This window comes from Phasianus colchicus, chromosome 8, assembly GCF_987193195.1.
Source record: "Phasianus colchicus chromosome 8, bPhaCol1.hap1.1, whole genome shotgun sequence".
Taxonomy (NCBI): domain Eukaryota; kingdom Metazoa; phylum Chordata; class Aves; order Galliformes; family Phasianidae; genus Phasianus; species Phasianus colchicus.
The window spans coordinates 20,232,808-20,252,543 of record NC_143443.1 but is presented as its reverse complement, the minus strand read 5'-3'; the positions used below and the strand labels follow the sequence as shown (position 1 = coordinate 20,252,543).

The 19,736-nt window shown below is 35.8% G+C and overlaps 1 protein-coding gene across 5 annotated transcripts in view; it reads right to left on the bottom strand.

Moving 5' to 3' along the window:
* PCGF5 (polycomb group ring finger 5) overlaps window positions 1-19,736 on the bottom strand; it is a 59,366-nt gene that overhangs the window by 13,798 nt on the left and 25,832 nt on the right. For 3 of the 5 annotated variants that reach the window (XM_090145211.1, XM_090145212.1, XM_031610387.2), the window contains exons 3-9: window positions 11,464-11,560; window positions 5,855-5,910; window positions 5,673-5,732; window positions 4,402-4,550; window positions 3,717-3,815; window positions 2,297-2,386; window positions 395-454 (exon numbers count right to left, since the gene is read on the bottom strand). In XM_090145211.1, the coding sequence (XP_090001337.1) occupies window positions 395-454; window positions 2,297-2,386; window positions 3,717-3,815; window positions 4,402-4,550; window positions 5,673-5,732; window positions 5,855-5,910; window positions 11,464-11,560 (611 nt within the window). The remainder of the gene's footprint in view (window positions 1-394; window positions 455-2,296; window positions 2,387-3,716; window positions 3,816-4,401; window positions 4,551-5,672; window positions 5,733-5,854; window positions 5,911-11,463; window positions 11,561-19,736) is intronic. The other 2 variants (XM_031610389.2, XM_031610388.2) reach the window with 1 other exon arrangement.

The following is a 19,736-nucleotide window of genomic DNA, read 5'->3' as shown; positions in this document are numbered from 1 at the left end:
AAAACCACCAATACAGTCTCTTTTGTTTCAGTCCCTTCAGTTTTGGTCCTTAGTCAGTGGTTGCCCAATGCTACCTATCAGAAAAATGAGATAGGAAGGTTGATAACCCTTCCATACTGATGCAAGTATCAGCCTAAAGATTGAAACAAGATAACTGGCCTAACGGAAAATAAAAGATAGAAGTCTTATATTTTAAACCTACAAAACCTGGTAATTTGAAAATGTTCTGTTAATTTAATTAAGCTTTCTTTCAATGAACAAAAATGCTCAAGTCTTTCTCATGGTATTTTTGCACTTTGTAGTGAGGTATCATAAAAATTCCAGTTTTGGTTATAACTGTAGTGTTTACAGGACCTTACTGACTGTAATATGTACAGTCGTGAGTGCCTCTTACCTGATAAAAAGTGCCATCCTGTGAGTAGACTTGCGAAGATGAGCAGTTCTGACACCGAAACTGCGAAGGAGATGATTTTCTGATCAGATAAGAGGCATCCACAGCTGGACATAGACATTTATCTTTCCTTTTTTAAAAACTCAGTTGTAAAGTTTAAAATTTATTTTCTTGTTTAAAACAAGAAAGACTTCTCTAATGAATAAATGGATATTCCACTTAACTACTCTACCTCTTGTAAGGTCCACAGGTGTGCCAATAAAAGCTGATGGCAAATAGTACCAAAGACAAAAATAAAGGATTTACTTGATCTTCATCCAAAGGAAGAGAATTAATTAGCACTGCAACTACTGTTATTTTAGAAGATCCAACACAGTTAAAGAAAACAAAATTAGAAAAGCCCAGATGTTACTGGATTTATCACCAGCACAATTTTTACAAGATTTAGTCTGTCATCTCTGACTTCAGGGTAATTACTTAAAGCTACATAAAAGAGAAGATGAACGTGATGTATATAAACATAACTTACAAATCTAAGCAAGAGCTGTCAACTCTTCTACTCATTTAAGGTTAAAATGATAATTTTGAGATTTTTTAAAAAATTTAGCCAGTACAAATAGTGTCCTTGCTGTCAAGATGCCAGTTACTGCTGCTTACAAACGACTGCAAGGACCAAAGGTCCATTTGTAAGCAGGGGTTGCAGGATTAAATTTTATGAAAAGAATTCCATTATCACTTAAGTTGTTACCTCAAAATTTCCTACTAGTACAGCCAGTGCTAATAAAAAGGTAAAATGGCAAGGCAAACAGCCACTGCTGGTTTCAAGGTATTACTGGAAAAATGGTACTCACTGATGCAACTCCGGGGTTTTGGTAACTTTCAAATTCTAGCGTAATACAACATTTAAATTTAACAAATAATTGCCTATACATATTAATTCTCTTAATTCCTATGAAATACGCCTTTATTTTTCTCACATAAGGTAAAATTAAGAAACTTGCAGATTATTAATTCCACAGTATGTTTAATCCTGTCTTCTCTGTCCATTTCCCAATGCATTTTAAATCTGAGTATACAGATTAATAAATTATGTTAACTGCTTAAATTTATCACTCCTCCAGTATAACCTCAACTGGTAGGGCAGACAACAAATTTGCTCATAGCATTAAGCAATAAGGAGCAAAAAGCAACCAACAGCCAGATACAAACAAATGGTTAAATTTAAAAAACAAGAGAAGAAATGGAGATACGACTCCTAACAAAATCTACTAGGTATACAGGACAACGTAAGGTCTACTAAATTAAACAAAAGCATACCTGAAAGAAAGGTCTTCAAGTAAGTGAAGTACTGCAGTTCTAAAATGTATGCACACAATAAGGAAAACCCATCTAGCTGTATTACCTGATTGTTAGTCTTTGTTGTACAGCGCAACTTAAAAACATGAATGTAGTACTCACTGAAACAACCATACACCAATCAGGTTGCTCCAATAATTTGCCAGTGTTACAGTTCATTCATTACCGAATGAATAAAACAGATTCTAAATAAAGAACTGCTGTATGCAGATTTGTAAATATTGTGATGTAAAATGTCACTAACAGGAAACTTGCACAAAATGAGTAAAGTGTGTAGGTTTTCAGATAGCTTACTTAAAATTCTGAGCAGACCTTTCATGCAAACTTTGTATACCTTTCAGTTTTAAGCTTCAGAATTTACACAATACATTTGCTGCAGGTTTTCCATTCACTAGATTCTTTCTTACACAAGAAATACAGAAAACATGCAAAACATATTTTTAAGGACAGGTCTTTTCAAAAGGTCACAGAAGATATTTTGTATCAAGCTATGAAAGCATGTAATAAAAATCCCCAAACACCATTTATTAGTAATAGAACAGCATTTACGTTTTCGCCTCTTAGTCTCCATCTTGTCATATAGATGAATTCCATAGTATGATCCTTTCCCATGATTTCTCCATTGCATAGTACATCCAGCTTAAAATACAACAGAACAAACGGTAAGACAAACTGATGTAAAAATTAATGACTAAATGAACTTTTAAGAGCATCTCTGAGAACTATGCCCAGAATTTCTCTTAATATAAAAAGCTTAATAAATACAACATATTGACAACAGGCTATTTGTACAGTAGTGTTCCAATTCACTTTTTCACTTCTTTATGTTCATTGAAGTTTTGGTCAGGATAAAAATGTTCTAAACTAAGTAGGAAATTATTAGAAGACAAAACTTGTCTATATTTACCAATACTACATAGTGTTTCTCTGAAGAGAAAGTCATAAGTTGCTTATTGAAGGCCTTCTTTCTACATCAGTGCTCTTTGAAAACCAAACATACAAAATCTGGGTGTTGTAATTCTCATATTTAAAAAATAAACTATGAACTTTAATTGTTTTAGTTTAAAAATAACTATAATTACAAGGAAAAATGCACGTCTACAGACATGTTTCTTTATTATCTGGAAGGACTAAGGGCATAAGAAAAAACAAGTACTTCTCTTACTGTGAAAGATATTACAGCATTCACTGAAAATCTATGACTATTCTTTCATTACAATAGCCATAATGCTTTCCTACTTTCAAGAGGAAAAAAATATCAAAAAATTTTAAGTAAGTAGGCACCACATAACGCACGACCTTAAGACGTCAGAGATAGATTAAGTCAATGTAAAACAGAACCAGTGACACCAAACTGGCTGGTTGGAGCATCATAACACTGTGACAATTCTGCAATAACCTATGCACCTGATCTTACTCAGCCCTACCTCTGACTGAAGCTGGGATGCTGCTATTCATTAAAGGAAGCTTAATGTGTGGAGTCATTGAGTTCTGTATGAGAACTGACTGAAGTCAAAACTCCTGTATCCCTGAGAAGAAGGAAAGTTAATGCAGGAGTTTTAGGCTCCCTGTCTCAACTCTACATCACAATTTCTACCATGTCAGGAAGTCCCCCCAGAAAACAGTTCTGGCCAAAATCAAATCACTCACAGAGAAAAGACATGTCTCTTTCTCTATTAAATTCTGGAAATGGCATATTTAAAAAAAAAAAAAAAGCATCTTCCTCTCAAAAAATTCAGATAGTATTTTTGTCACTTCTCCTAAGGATTGGATTCAATTGCATGAGTTGCACCAGTAGCAACTTCTAGTCATTGTGATAAACGACTCCTCACTGAAGGGCAGAAAAATATACCTTTCAATATTGAAGAATACTTAGTGTAAACTCACGCATAACTATGGCTCAATTTCATTTTAAAAAATACCACTTAGCAATGAAATAAAAACATAAGCAACGCTCTTCCAAAAGTACCTCATAAGAACTTGGAAGTTTTAATTTTAAGCTGAGAAACTTTTTGATAGTTCCCACGGTCACTCGAGTAGAGCAGCGGATAAATTTCTTCATTAAACCCTAAAGCGACAACAGAAGAGAAAAACATGTTAGAAATTACAGAACCATGCCTTCTCATTTTTCATTAAATAGCATGTAAACAATTTCCAGTCCAAGGACAGCTGTAAGAAATCTTTTTTCCGATCAGTAACCATTTTTACTACTCTCTCTTCTAACTCATAATAGCATCGTAGCTTCATTCCTGTTCACATCTTTACAAGATTTGGATTCCAGTCATTCAGTACACAACTTACATGAGAAGTAGTTTCATGTTGGTATGTTAAGACAGCTATCCTGAAAGTGTGAAACAGCTCTCTCACAACTAACTTCTAAAGCAATTCCCTGGTATGCCATAATCTGCTGTATGAAGCAGTTATTTACCACTGAGGATGGAAGATATTGGAGCTACAAAAAAATATATCCACAATAATCAATAGATAATGCTGTGAAATTCTTCTAAAATTCTAAGATGCACTGAAACACCTCAAACAAAAGAGAGTAACTGAAGATACAATCAAGACAGGTCAATGTTGTCTCACTAAAATGTATTGTTATAGACTGATTTAGTTCCAACAATACCACCACAATTAACAACAATACTACTCACTTTTACTACATTGTCTCCGGACTGCCCATTGTTACGTAAACAGTCGAGGCAGATGGCAATCTGTGGGTCACTCCTGTGATAGTCTTTATCTTCTTCATTTTCATCACATTCCTCATCAGCTTTGGGTTTATCAGTTTTGGGGCTTTCTTCTGTAGAATATGAAGATTGTTATTTAAGTGTAAAACAAAAGTTACAGTACCAACAAAGACTAATTTGATGTAATACGTAATATTCAAGAGCATACTTTCCTTCAAATTAACTTTGCAATTTTAATTTTGTGTATTCTTAAATTGATCAGTTATAACCTATGAAAATGAAGTTTTACTATTGACATTTTAAAGTAAAATGCACAACAGATCCCTATGTGATAGGAAATAATGTGTCCTTAATAGTTAAAGCTGTCTACTGTTGTTTGTGTCTACTGATTTTTAAAGGCTGCAACCTTGAACGTATCAAATACAGATCCACTCTACGGTGTGGCAGTTCACTTCCAGAAAACACTGCTTGTAAATATACCATGGAACAACTAATCTCAGCACCTGCAACATGCATAATTAACACATATTAACTGTCCGCTGTAATAACAGGAGAGAGAAGTTCCTGTGAAGTAAAGCAAAGGAGCCTTTCAAAAGGTGTTGTAAAAGCCCAAATCATGTAGGCTATGGTATCAAAACCCTGAAGTAAAATCATAGGGGCTTCAAAAACAGATGTCCTTCTCGCTTGGCAGCTCAATAATGAACTCTCAAAGTTCATTGGTCAACTACCAAAAAAAAAAAAAAAGAAAAAAGAAAGAAAAAAGAAAAAGCACTTTGGAATCTACATAAAACAATTGTTTAGAATGTGTGGAAAACTGTTTTACTACTTGTCGTTACTAATTCTTGACAACCTCCTACTTAACAGCTGGTCAAACTCAGTAACATAAAATAATCTGTAAAAAATGCTCAAGCAGTTCTACATTTTACTCTACGCAATATGAATAAAATTAAGAATTCAAATGGAAAATTGCATGAACGATGACTGTGAGTGCTTAGGGAAATGCAAGCAAAAATAACAGTTAAATAGTTAGCGCTGTAAATCAACTGGTTAAAAGGTGGGCTGTAGTAAATAAAAGTCCAGATGACACTCAAAGATTTTTAAGAATTTGTGCATTATCTTTGAATTCAGTAATAATAAAGTACATGCATGAACATTTGAAGAATAGGGGCTTGATGAGGAGGATGTCACCTAACATACACAATAGGAAGGGGAAAAAAAATTAAAGAAGTCATCACCTTGCCCATTTTCTTGAGGTTTATTTTTCTTCCAAAACTCAATCTCTCGCTGCAGTTCCTCTAGTTAACACCAGAAAACAGTAATATGAATTTTTAAATCAGAAATACAGACATAGCATTAGAAACAGTCATATTCCCTCCATCACCCCAAGCAAGCACCCAAAACCAAATCAGAAACTTACGTTCTCGAAGTCCAGGCACCAGCTTAAATATAATTTCCTCTAAGGTGTTATCCAGCCTTTCAAGGGGAGAAAATACATTTCACATTAAGTAGAAACTTGCATTTTAAATATTTTTAGCCTTTAAACAACAAATACATTTTTAATAGCAAAATGAATTGCATATTTCTAGTAAATAATACGTAATGGAAAAAACAGCTGATTTTAGCATTAGAGGAAAAAAACATGCATTAAAGATTATCTCAATTACCACTCAAATGGATTTCTTCTTGAAATTATCAAGAAATTCACTTTCTAACAGATAAAAAGTTAAGGAAAGGGAAAAAACATTCTGACAAGTTTTTGTTATTTTTGTATCACACTGAATGAATTATGCTGTCAAAAAGAAAAAATTAGAAAAGTAGTACCAAATTTTAAGGACTGAGTAATGCATAACAAGCATGGAAACTATAAATTCCATTATCATATTGATTTTAAGTAAGTGTAGACATCCCTTGTAATACATTTTATGAGAGCTGAACAGATTCCCTACTCACGACAACACCTACAAACCAATCTGGGCAGGATAAGGAAGCTCACAAGCATCCATTCTGCCCTGGCTAAAAACCACAGTGCAATAACTTCCTTTGGTACATTTTTAATTGTCCTGATTTGTCTTCTCAATACTGATATATATCTGTACCTCTATATATACATACTTATATTTGTGTATATACATACATGTATGTGTACACACCATTAATAATACACACTAGGTCTGTTATAAAGCATGACAATTCACTACCTCTTGTCTGCTAGAAGTGGCAAATTAAGATGACCCAAAGATTTTAATGTTGAGGAACACTGAGATGCATTTTAGTAGATAGCAATTCACTTCTTAGAATAAATGCACCAGCATTCCAGCTTCTCTTCTCTACATTATTTGCATTTGTAATCTAAAGTTCACAAATAGACATATTAACCAGTCATCTATTTTGAGACCAGTTGTCTATGCCACTTCTTGGAGATAATCATATCATAGGAATTTTATATTTAAGCTATTACTGTAATATTTCAATTGTTTCTTCTTGTAAAGACAAAAGAAGAAAAAAAAAATCCAGGTGAAGCAGACTGTTCCTAAAACAAAGATGCATGGAGAGCACTTTCTCATGGATAAGAAGGAAAACAAAGTCATATGACATCAAAGCACTTACTGTCTGAATAGAGAAACTGTAGGTCTACTTTTCCAAACAGTATGTTATCTCTTCTAGCCTCTGAAGAGCAAACACAACTAGATGGTACTGCTTTCTTTAAAGTCCCCAGAGCAGAGCATTGGGAACTTGTGAATCTATCCAGGAAATGGAAAATATACTAGATTTGGAAACAATTCCACTTTGCAAGAAAGTTCTAATCTTCATAACTTACTCATTTAGAAAAATTTGGACTTCAAAGGAGAATCGCACTGTACCTTAATTCAAAAATCCTGTTCCATTCCTTGTGATGGTGCATACATGCTGTTTTTTTCTACATTTATTTCTGAGAAATTCCATTTTTCATTTTTCAACTGGTCTTCAATGACCCAAAAGAAAAGTCAATGGCAGTGCTATCACAGCAAGAAACCTGTGTACTTAGCAGTTACAATGCTAGCACCACGCACTCATACTCTACTTGACAACTATTTTCTTTGAAAAAGCAAACTAAAAGAACTACTTCTTCCTAATGAAGCAGGAACACTAATTAAAGGAAAATATCCCTACGGCTATAGAGAAAAAAGTAGAAAAAAATAATATCTATCCGATCTTAAAGTGCATGGAAACTAACCATAAACTACAGTAATAAACCTAAGAAATTATAAAAATATTCTCAATTTCAGGTGCTTTCAACAGTGTTCCTATCCTCCAAGCCTGTGAAAACTCAAAAAGAGATTTTGTATTTTGCATCAAACTCGTTCCAAAATGAAATTACTTGACCTAACTCTGAAGTTACTCAGTCATTTAGTATGATATTACCTGCTGAGGCCAAACTGAAACTGTTTTAGACACCTCTTTGCACCCCCACATCTTCCAACCATCAAAACAGCCTATCTGGCAAGAAGCACCAAGTATTTATGCTAGCTTTGAATAGTTCCCTTCTCTCCCACCTTCTGTAATAAATGAGCTTTATGAACAAAGTAACTCTCTGATAACTGTTAATTATCTAAAGTGAAGCAAATGAAGGCATCAGTCAGGAAAACTTGCATCCAAGTAAGCTTGCTAAGAAGCGTGCCTTTATAATATGACCAACCCAAACACTACTGAACATTGATAACATTGATAACACAGAATTCTTGTAAATTTGGAAGGTGAATTCCAAAATTTAATACTCTTCCCGTATTCTCACTTTGGAGTTCAGAGTTTAATTTCAGAATCAGCCTTTTAATTTCAACAGCCTTTCCATACTGCCAACTGAAAGATACATCTAAATAACTCAGACAGCTATGAAGTTACTCATAATTGAGTTTATGAAAGAGTTTATGAAGTATATCTCAAAGATCTCAGATAAAAATACTACTTAGGGTGTTCAGTGTCATTTCTCAGAAACCTGCTGCATTCCTGAGCAATGATGGGGCTCGTCTCTAAGTCAAAGTATAATGTGTGTATAATGTTACACAGGCAACATCCAAAAAAGATAATGTCATTACACTGCTCTTCCTATTACTAGTTTAGCAAATGCGTAGAAGTGTTTCATAAAATGCAACCAGCAAACATAGTTACATGCAGTTCGTTGGAAAATTGATCCAGTTAGTTACTCTAGAAGGAGTTTCAGGAAATAACTACAGAGAAAATAGGTCTTGCCTCGTTTCTGGATTGTGAGTTTAACTTATCTCACCCTTTTAGTCCTTCCTACTTAAAGCATGTTACTATTTTACTAAACATCTACTAGACATTTTCTAAAATATTTTTCTAGCTCACCAGTAATAGTCCTGTCAGAATAAAAGATGTACTTCTAGAGCGTTTCTATTTCCAGTATTTAACAGCCTTATAAACTCTGTACAACATCTCCTGCTATGGCAGACAAAATGCTCCTGATGCTGATAGGAGATTAGAAATATGCTTGTGGTAAACATCTACACAAACCCTTTTAGCTCTACCTCTCCAAAAACATTTGGATCACAAAGACTTCAGCTAATGGTACCACTTAGAGTTGCTGGATTTACTCTTTCTCACCTACTGTCTTTCAGACAGATACCAACACACACATCCGTCACAAAAATCAAAGCAAAATACAGCAAATTGTAGCAAACACCAGTAAATTAGGAAATAATACCACCTCTAGTAAATTCCAGGTGTAAATATTTATTTTAGAACTGACACAATAGTATTTCTTCCTGAGTTCACAACAGTGTTACAAACTACATAAATCACAAAGAAAAATTGTACCCTCTGAGTGTTTTGTTGTTGGTGGGGTTTTATTTTGCTTGCTTTTAAATTGTACAAAAGACAAAAGGCAGCTGTGAGAAGGAGGCAAGGCTTCCTTAGGACCAATCAGTAACATGAAATTATGATTTTAAGCACTGGACTGAGACACTCAGGATAGCTTTAACTGAGCAAACAGTAATTAGTTTTAGTTGTTTTCATTGCATATGCAGTGACCATGACACAAGTTGTGTCCTTTTTACTGCTTTGGTTTTTCTGGAGTCCTCTGCAGATCTAGCTCATTCAATTCTTTTTTCAGCTAAAAAAATAAAATCTCAAAGAGATTCCATGAAAAATAAACAATAATCAGATCTCATAGGCATGATCATGCTGTCATTTTCTCTGACTCTCCTGGTGTCTGGCCAGTTAAGTTTGTTATTTGAATAATCCAAATTCTAGGCCCCCAAAAAATCATGTGAAAGATCAACTAAAAATATCTCCCCTAAAACTTGTGGGATCACATCTGGTGATACTGATGCATATGAAAAAAACAAAGTATAAAATGTATGAAAATTGAGTCTATAAAGGTATTCTAAGAATTAAAATCCAAAGTAAACAGATCAAGAGAGTAAAAACAGCTCCTTTATACAATTAGTAATTAGAAATTATTCACATCCAGTAGTCCCACGCTATCACAGCTAATACATCCTTACTTTTGTAGCTCAACATCTAGATATTGTCTAGACATTCTAGACAATCAAATCCAAGCCAGAAGATCCCAGTGTATTGTAACAAAGTGCCCTCGTGACAGCTTCCAGGAACTCTCATGCTCATAGCAAAGTAAAAGCTCAAATTTACAAGGACAATACACTGTCCCTAGCACTGAATGCTTCTACCCATTGGTTGGTGGGAAGTGCACTTCAGCACTTTTCTTTATTCACAAATAATCATCATTATTCAAATAGCAGAAGTACAGTAATATGATATAACTAGCAAAAAGGTGAAGAGTTTAAATCTCTTCTAAGGTCTGCAATAAAATTTTTAATGATTGCTGTGGTTATCAAACATCAAGAGAAAAGTGAATGTTGAATAGAAATCCAGCTAACTTATTTTTGAATCTACTTCATTAAATATGACTAAAAGAAACAAACAAAAATCTCCCTTTCATAGAATCACAGAATGGCTTGGGTTGGAAGAGACCTCAAGGATCATCAAGCTCCAACCCCTCTGCGGCAGGCAGGGCCACAAACCTCCATATCTTATACTAGACCAGACCGCCCAGGGCCCCATTCAACCTGGCTTTGATGCACACCTTAAAACTACTTTTACTACTTCAGAATCTGTCTGTCTGCCTTCATAGCCCCGTACTGATATCCTGTCGTCTTTCCTGCAGGACTTCCTCATGTTTTAAACTCTTGCTTAACACATTTGGACTTCCAGCACACATACTGTGGAAAGCAGGTGAATCAGTTATCTTGGGAAAAGCAGAGAGTGGGTTGGAACGAGGGTAGGATGAGGCTGGTGGCTTCATCATTTTAGGAAAATGTGAACTTTTACTTATAATGACATTTCTTAATTTCTCTAGGATAGCTATCACTTTGCATTTCTATATATTGTAATAACTTACACATCTTGCCCTAACAACTATTTTTCTTGAAATTCTGCATTCTCTTTTGGTGATGTTATATAGAAATTAATTTCCAAGAACGGACATTTTCAGTGTCAAAACCATCTCTTATGCTTCTACTGACTGACCAGCAGATGACAATACGGATTGGCAAGTATAGCCTTTGGAAAACATTCAGTTATTTGCATGACCCTTTTTATACAATGCAGGAAGAACAGAAGGGTTTCATGCAGTTTGAAATCTCCTAAATTGTTAAGGAGGGGAAGGAAGGAAAGAAAGACTATTAATAAGTTCGTCATCATGTAAAGCATAAAAGGTTTCTGCTTCATTTCTTTGTTTAATAGAGGCTTTAAAATTTTTTAATTTGTACAATATACCCGAGCCTTGCTGCAATTTTTTATTTTGTCTTTCCTCCTTAAATTATACATGAAAAATTCCAATCTGCTACAAGGTGAGAAATTGACAATCTCTGGTCAAACACAGTTGACTCATTTTACAAACAAGCAAAAAAATTAATTCCATTTTAGGACAATGATATTTAGAGCTTTTTGTTTGGTTGTTTTAATTTTTGTGTCCCTTCACGTCAGCAAAGTTGTGTAATGTCATCTTACCTTAACATTTCTAGTGGGTTGGTCTCGTGCACTTGGTTGCCACACCTGGGACAGTCATTGCTGTCTTCGAAGTGCTGAACAATGCAAGTCTTACAAACTGAGGGACAAAAAAGAAAGAAAAAGAACTCAGGCCAAAATCTAAGTAGTATTTCCTTGAACACAACCTAACGATGTCAGCTAACTAATCTAATTACTTCATGTATCACAGATGAAGGAGTATTATTTAAAAGCACTAATTGCTTTACACTTCTTGTTCTCAAAGCAATAGCCAGCTCTGCAAGCTCTTTGTAAGAGAAAAGTTCACAGAAACTCTACACTGGTTCAAAGTGGTGATGTTTGCCTTTGGACAGAAATTACAGAAAATACTTAATACTTGAATATTATCGTGAAAAAAAGAAAACAGTGTCATGACCATGACAAACTCAGAGCAACAACCTGAATTTAAAATCCAATGAAATGAAATCAAACTAAAGAAGGTGCTGCACTACTATTGCTTTCAAATGATTAATTGCAGTCTGTAGATTTTATTGCCATTATTAAGAAAATGTAACTGGAGCTGACAAGAGCAAATACATCTGCTATTATTAACGCATTATAACATTCAGGATGGAGATAATCTCTATACTCTGTTTATTATTACTTTACTTAAAGTGAAACGAGAACTGCAAACTCATCAGCAAATGGACTAAAAAAATAAATGGATTGCTGCAACTGCAATGTTTTCTGCTGAAACACTAATTTCTTTCATCAGTTACCTAAAGAACTAATAGCACCACTGAAGTGAACTGGTAGGCTCTAATTATATGACAGTCTTTAAGGACAATCTTGTTGGGCTTCGTAGTTAGTTTGTTTTAAGCAAATGTCACCTAATGTGCTCAGTTTGCACTTATCTGCCTTAGAATGCCCAGAAGAGTTATTACACGTCAGCTGACTCTGATAATGTAATGATATTACACATCAGCTGACTCTGTGTAGGCGCAGGTTTTTCCAAAGTGGTTTCAGACACTGACTGAAAGGCATGAACTTCATAGCTTTGGTTGCATAGCTCAGCCTGGCTCCTGGCACTCTCCCCAAGTGAAATAGCTCCAGCAGTGCTGTATACATGGTAGATCACTGATGATCTGGTAAAAGGAGTCCAGAAAGCCCCTAAGTACTGCCAACCAAGTCATAGAATAGAATGGCCCGGGTTGAAAAGGACCATGATGATCATCTAGTTTCAACCCCCCTTTTTACGTCCAGGGAGTGAGGCATGGCCCTCTGCACACAGGGTCCTCCAAACAGAGATGCACAAGAGCTCAGTTCAAACCTTAGGACATGAGTGCATTTCTTCTTAAACCAAAGGTGTGAAGAATTTAGCACTGGCATACAGATGAAGCAACTTGTAATCACAGAACTCCCCTTATGTCATAGAATTCTTGTAATTTGTTAAATTAGTGCACCTAATTGATTTTAGCACATGTGTTTCCTAACACATCCACAGGGTAAGAAATCCATTACAGAATGCTGAGTGTGATGTTTTGTACCAACAGATTTCTTCACTTTTCTATATGCTTTTTGTAACTAATATTCTGAAAAAATCACATTGCCTCTCACCTGTAGCTGGATAGCAGGGTGCTTGATCTCCTGAGGTCAACCAAGCGACACAAGCAGCAATCAAAGTCACAGATGAAGTAGCATCACATTCCCTAAGTCATACTTTTTGAACAGATGTAGCTACAAGACATAATGCACTGCAAAAACATACACTAGGGCACAAATAGAAGCCCAACGAGTGTCCAGACCTGAACTACTTACAAACAGACCACACCATTTGAGTTTGTATAAATGTGCACAGACAGATTTTCATTAGTTGGTCAAACAACATAACTTGATACCCTCCAAAAACATTCTAGCCCACCTTCAAATGCTAGTTACTATAATTTTACTTTTTTGATACTTCAGTAGGACTAAAGATTGCCCCCCAGAAATGGCTCCAGAACACACAAAGTCATTTGAATTGGAAAAAGAAAAAACAAGCAACACCCAATAATGCTGATGATTACAAATTCTGATATACTCTTCAGGAGAAAGGTAGGAAGAAATGAGCTTGCCTTTCTGAAACAGGCACTTCCAGCATCAAGTCATTAATTCATCTTGTTATTCTCCAGCAAGCAGAAACAAGCCAACCACTAAAAGGTCTGGTTCTGAACAACTGATGAAAAAAGACAAAAAGGATACCATGTGGCATAAGACTTGATGGAGAAGGCTCATTAATTAACAGTAATGTGCATTGTACTCCCTGTAGAAAAGTGAGAAATATTTCAAACTCAGGACTGTGTGGAGACATTTATTTTAGGCAAGAGTTTTTTAGATAAGATAGCCTAGAAAATGAAATATTGCCAAAATTGCAGTAATTAACATTGCTGAAAATTAGAACTTTCCTGTTCATTAACAAAGGAGGTGCCTTCTTCCTAATAATAATAAATCAGGAGATTCTGAGTGCATGATTCCTATATATTAGTGAAGCAAAGAACACCAAAGCAAATAAATGTAGATACTGGGTGTAGGGATGAAGTAAGTTAAAGGTCTAAAGATGAGCCCATTAAGCCTCAAATCAAAGATAATAAAAAGTCTGAAACAGAAGTCCTAAGATAAGCATCTTCCAGATGATTTGAATGAGAATCTAAATAACCTTACTTAGCCCGGTTTTCACAGGGAATCTGAAACATGTATTGTCACTGGAGCTCTTCAAATGCAGCACGTGGTATCTCAATCATGGCATCTGTACTGTGCTGAAGATGGAGATTATATTCTACCTTAGACAAGAGAAAGTGTACTAACTATTAGCAGGAGATGACAATCCTGATAAGAACTACAAGGTTAAAAATCATCTGCTATCCAAAAAATCCCATTATTTGAAGAATCACAATTTATTTTATATATATATATTAAAAGCTGAGAAGCTAGTATGATGATGAAATCATTAAGTCTGACAGTCATAAACAACAGCCACATGGAAATTCAACCGAAAGTCACTGTGGTAAGTAACGTAAGGGTTTGGTTTATTCTAGACCTTTTGTGACTTGATTTCACAGAAACTGAGCTAGAGATAACTCTATTTCAATGGAGAACAGCAAGTGAAAAAAATTCTGCTCTGCTATTTCTTTAATAAAGGAAAGAGTTGGTCTAATTTTTCTGTAAGCCTGCTGTTTGGTGATCACAATAGTGTCCCTATCTATTCAACTTTTCCTACCTGATGCCAATTTTCAACAATTGATCAAGAATTTAAATTTTGGAAAAAGTCAGTATTAGTCACCATTAACGTTGGAACTGACAGGTCCTAAATCCTAGCCATCTCTTCTCATGTGGGAAATTTCTTGCAACAAAGATTCTAAAAAGATTAGAACAAAAACTCCCAGAAAAAAATTTCTTTGTGTTTCAGGAAAGCTATGTCTGAAGTTCTTTGAGAATTTCTTTCTTTCCACTTGCTTTTGGAATATCAAGTCAGAGAAGTTCTTGTAGTCTGTGATAAGATGGCAGTAATCCTTTGAAAAGGACTTGCTGATGCACCTTGTAAAGATGTATTAAACTTGACTCTGCTGGACCCTGTGATTGTTCTTCAAACTGAAAGGACATATCTGAGCTGTGACTTTCGTTTACTGCTGGAAAGATTTGATTACCGCTCAAAAGAACTCTATGCCACAGAACCATGGATATTTAGCATGTTTATTTAAAGTCAGGTGATAAACTCCTTAACCCCCACAAATACTAAACAGTGTTAAACATAAAGCCTACTAAAATCCAAACTAATACAACTTGAAGAACTATTTATATAAACTAAGCTATGGAAAGAAATCAAATTCCTCAATATATTTACATGCTCTCATCAAACATTTTCTGAGAGAAGTTGACAGCCTTGAAAGCCACATGGGTCCAAGAAAGGTACTAATAATCAATAAGAACTCAGTGTCCAGTGTGAGAGGTCTTGGAGTAGAATACACATTGACACATCATCATAAAGAACTATGAATTGTAAGCCAAACCTACATGAATGTATTCCCCACCCCCAACAAAGATAAAGAGCCGGATCAAGTATTTGTGCAGCTAACACAAATCATGAGGTCATCTTGTACCATAAAAAAACCACGACACTGAAATTGTAAATCAATACTGTCATAATCTAAAACAGTGTTGTTTTTTTCTCCCCCTCATGTAAAGTTATGGTGTTAGGAGGATTTCCCTGACAAAAGCCAAATGTGATTTACTGATAGCAATGTAGTAAAAAATATACACAAATTCAGCACTCACAAATAATGAACTGATACATGATACTCCTAGTAGGAGGAGGATAATCAACCAGTAATTTCAGATATGAAATTTCAGATATGAAATTTTCCTCTTTTCAATGTAAGACATTGAACATTTGTTAAAGCCTGTCACTTTGAAGCTTCAGAGAATGGGGTGGAGCCTAAGTGCTGGATGAAGGAAAAAGGGACTCATTAAAATAAATAAATTACAGATATATTTAATTCACAACTTCAGGGGAAAAAAGAAAGACCTTTAACACTTCTAGTTCAGACTAACAAAATGACATGATTTGCACTTGCTTTATGGTGGGTTACAGTGATGGTGAACAGGCATAAGGAAACAGTTTAACCAACCGCTGCGCACTCTGTAGAATTTTGAGGTTCATGCATCACATGCCAGTGAAAAGAGGACCCGTATTTCCTGACTATACTATGACAGTTCAGATGAGCCATAATAAAACTTAAACTCACAAAAGATGATTCATTACAATTGATAAAAGTATTTGTGTGACATATGCTAATTGGCTGGCAACCATAACATACTACACAATGCTGCATTTCCCAATACAGAGCTATCTGGTTCAAACATTCTTTTAGATCTTTGTTCCCAGCTACAAAATACATATATTTTGGGGTGCATCCATAGATACTGTTTATTGAGAAGAGGGTATTTTAAAAAATATTGATCACCAAGGAACCCAAATAAAGTTATAACTGCATTTTTCTTCTAAATATCCCACAAGAAAAAGTTTAATTAGTTGATAATGGGATAAATTCTTTGTTAGAACTCATCCTTTGAATTCTTCCGAGAATGTCCTCTCTCAAATTTAAGCACTCCTTCAGCCAGGAAGGAAAGGAAGAATGCAGTATACACACAGCTAGTGAAATATCAAATTATCTCTGATGGCACAGACATGTAACAAGTACTTAATTAGCTACCTTAAAAACACATTAAAAGCACTTACTTTTAGGAAAGTCTCTGCGTAAAACCAGGACAAAAACCTTTAATATACTTAACTGCCCTTCTCAGAAAATAGACACGTGAGACTACTTGCTGTTAATTACAGTTATCAGGCACAGTCAGGCAGGTTTCCTTCTGTTAGCAAGCAGAGAGCATTGACCAAGAAAGCTCACTTGATTTGAAATCTCTTTCAAGGTAAGACAGATCTGCTAAGTTGCTCCATGCCATTTACTGGAGCAGCTGCAGGACAAGGAACACAGAAGTAGTTCAGCTTGCTTATCTGAGCGTGTGAAACTTTGCTGCAGTAAAGTTCTTTTGGGATCTCCTGGTGAGAGCACTAGCTTTTTGGAGCATACAGCAACACCTGAAAAACACTGAAGTTTATACTGAAATTTTCATCTCTGGATGTTTTCCAGACAGAAGGGCATTTCCACAGCTCCTAGATTGTACTGGTTGACAATTTCTTAACACAAATGCTAGAGAGGCCAGGTAGGAGCAGTGCATCACTTCATCTCCTCCTCACAGACAGACTGTCGTTAGAAAGAGAGGTACCCAAGAGGGCTGGCCGTTTTTTAAATAACATTTATTTAGCCATCAAGAGCTAAGCAGCCTAATGTACAGGGAATTCTGTCAGAGCTGCCTGGGACACAAGAACTGCTTGGTGCAAAAGCTTCCTATTTAATACGCAAAAAGAGAACATTTTAGAAGTGGAAACGAGGATGGGAAACAAAAGGACATAAAGTCACTGCTTGGGCACTTAAGGATCAAATCAGGAAGACCAAAGCATGGCCAGAGCTAAAACTAATGAGAGACTTAGAGGGGATTCTACAAGTAGACCAGTGGCTTTATGAAGCTCATAGAAAACATGGGCCAGCTAATGAAAGAGGAAGATAATTCAGGAATAGGTAACATCAAAAGGCCTGAAGTCCTCAATGTCTTTTTTGCCTTCAGAGGCAGAGGCTGAACTCAAATGTCCAAGTGCACCAGAGTGATTTAGGAAGGAGAGGTATGACCAGCAGCCAGGAAGCAGCAGGTTAGGGCCTACTTACAAAGACTGGATGCATTCAAATCTATGGGCTAGGTAGGATTCAGTAAGATGAAAGCTACCTCCCTGATCAAAGTGGTTACACAGAGTGTCTGCCTGAGTGGAAAAGGGCAGTGTGTTATGCTCAGCTTTAAGGACAAGAAGGATGGCTGGGGGAACTACAGCTAAATAACTCCCAGGAAAGACAACAGAACATGCCATGTCCCTTGGAATCAATGTCCAATCAATTAGAGGGACAAAAAGGCAATCAGGGGCAGTCAACACAGATTTACCAAAAGCAAATTATGGTAAAGGCTGGCAGGTGCCACTAATAACAGCCTATACCATTTGAATGGCAACAACATTCATAACAATGCCATAACATTGGCAAGAACAGATCGAGCCAAACTCTTCCTAGTAGTGGCAAATGGTATAGCAAAAAGCATCAGTCAATTCAGAAACATTTCTTCACAAGGTGAATTGTGCTGCATTGATATGCTTATTTAGAGAGGTTGTGGAGACTCCACACTTGGAAGTTTTCACAGCTCAGATATTCAGAGCCGTGGCTCAACCTGTTGCAGTGCTGGCAATTAAACTGCATCATACATGAGGTTGGCTGAGACAGACTCACACATCCCTTCCAACCAACACCTCTGGAAGTCATTTAAACAGTCTGACATACTGTAGGATGCTAAAGATTGTTCCTGAGGAAAGTCTATTTGCCAGTTTTTCTAAGTATTCACTGTGCAAAACAATGGAGTGACCTGGGAGAAGATAATGGGACATACCCCCAGCTCACATCTAGCCTGCTTCAGCCAGTAGTGCTTACATATCCTTGACAATCATCTAAGAGAACAGAAAAAAGTCTCAGTACAGAAGGCAAAATAATTCTGTTGAAAGTAGCAAAGGAACAAAGAGGTGCTTTTGTAGAATAATGCATTATTCTTGCAGTGTTGTAAGCATTTCCTTCCCAACAAATGCAGGGAAATTCATACCACTGATGCCTAAGTTGCATTTAATCTTTCCAGTAAATAGTGAAATAGGGGAGTTCAGTCGTCTGTCTAACATTTACAAAAACCTCATTAGAAATACTGCTTTTAAAAAGACACACATTTCTCAACACAGAACTTCATTACTTAACATTTTTCAGTAAACACAGATGTTAATTAACCACTAACTGATTTGATTACTGTTCATCACATTAGTTACTATGATCACCAGAGAACATCTATGTCAATACTCACTTGCCATCTCTTCCATAAAAACAGACCACATTCCCAGCATCTAAAGAGTTTACCTTCCTTCTTAAACTGTTCATATCTGCAGATTTGAATCATTTGTACAGTTTTGAACTACAGCAATGAGCAGAGTGCAAGACAAGCACCAAAGGAGAATTAAAAGTATTAGAATTCGTGGTAACTGTTTAGCTGTGGATGAAAAATCATATCTACATGTCAGGAAAAAAAAAAAAAAAGAAAGAAAAGAAAAGAAAAAGTACTCTAAAAACCAAAGTGTAAAATAATTCCTCACAGTACACTCCTAAATTCTGCAACATACATATCTTCCTCTATAGACATAAGGCTTCCCTATCAACATTTGAAGTTTTTTAAAATTCTTTTCCATCATTGTAAGCATCATATATTGGCAACTAGCCACTACAAAGATTCAACACCTTCTTTCTTGTATGTCTACTGAATGAACCCAAACACAGGACATCTTTTGCTGGAGGAGGCCTGTGTACCTACATGGAAGCTCAGCAAGCTTCACTTGCACTAAGCAGCTGCAGAATGGGGGACAGGCAGTAACAGAGCTGTCTCAGCAACCAGCTCACAATCCACAAGTGAACAAAAGCAACAGATGCTGCTGAGAGAAAATGCTCCTTCTGCCATTATTGTTTTGTAATAGGAATGAAAGTAAATAAACAAATAAGTTATCTAAAGAGAAAAATCCCATAAGAAAAACAAAGTGTTTTTTGTTGTTGTTGTTTCTTAATTTTGGAGTC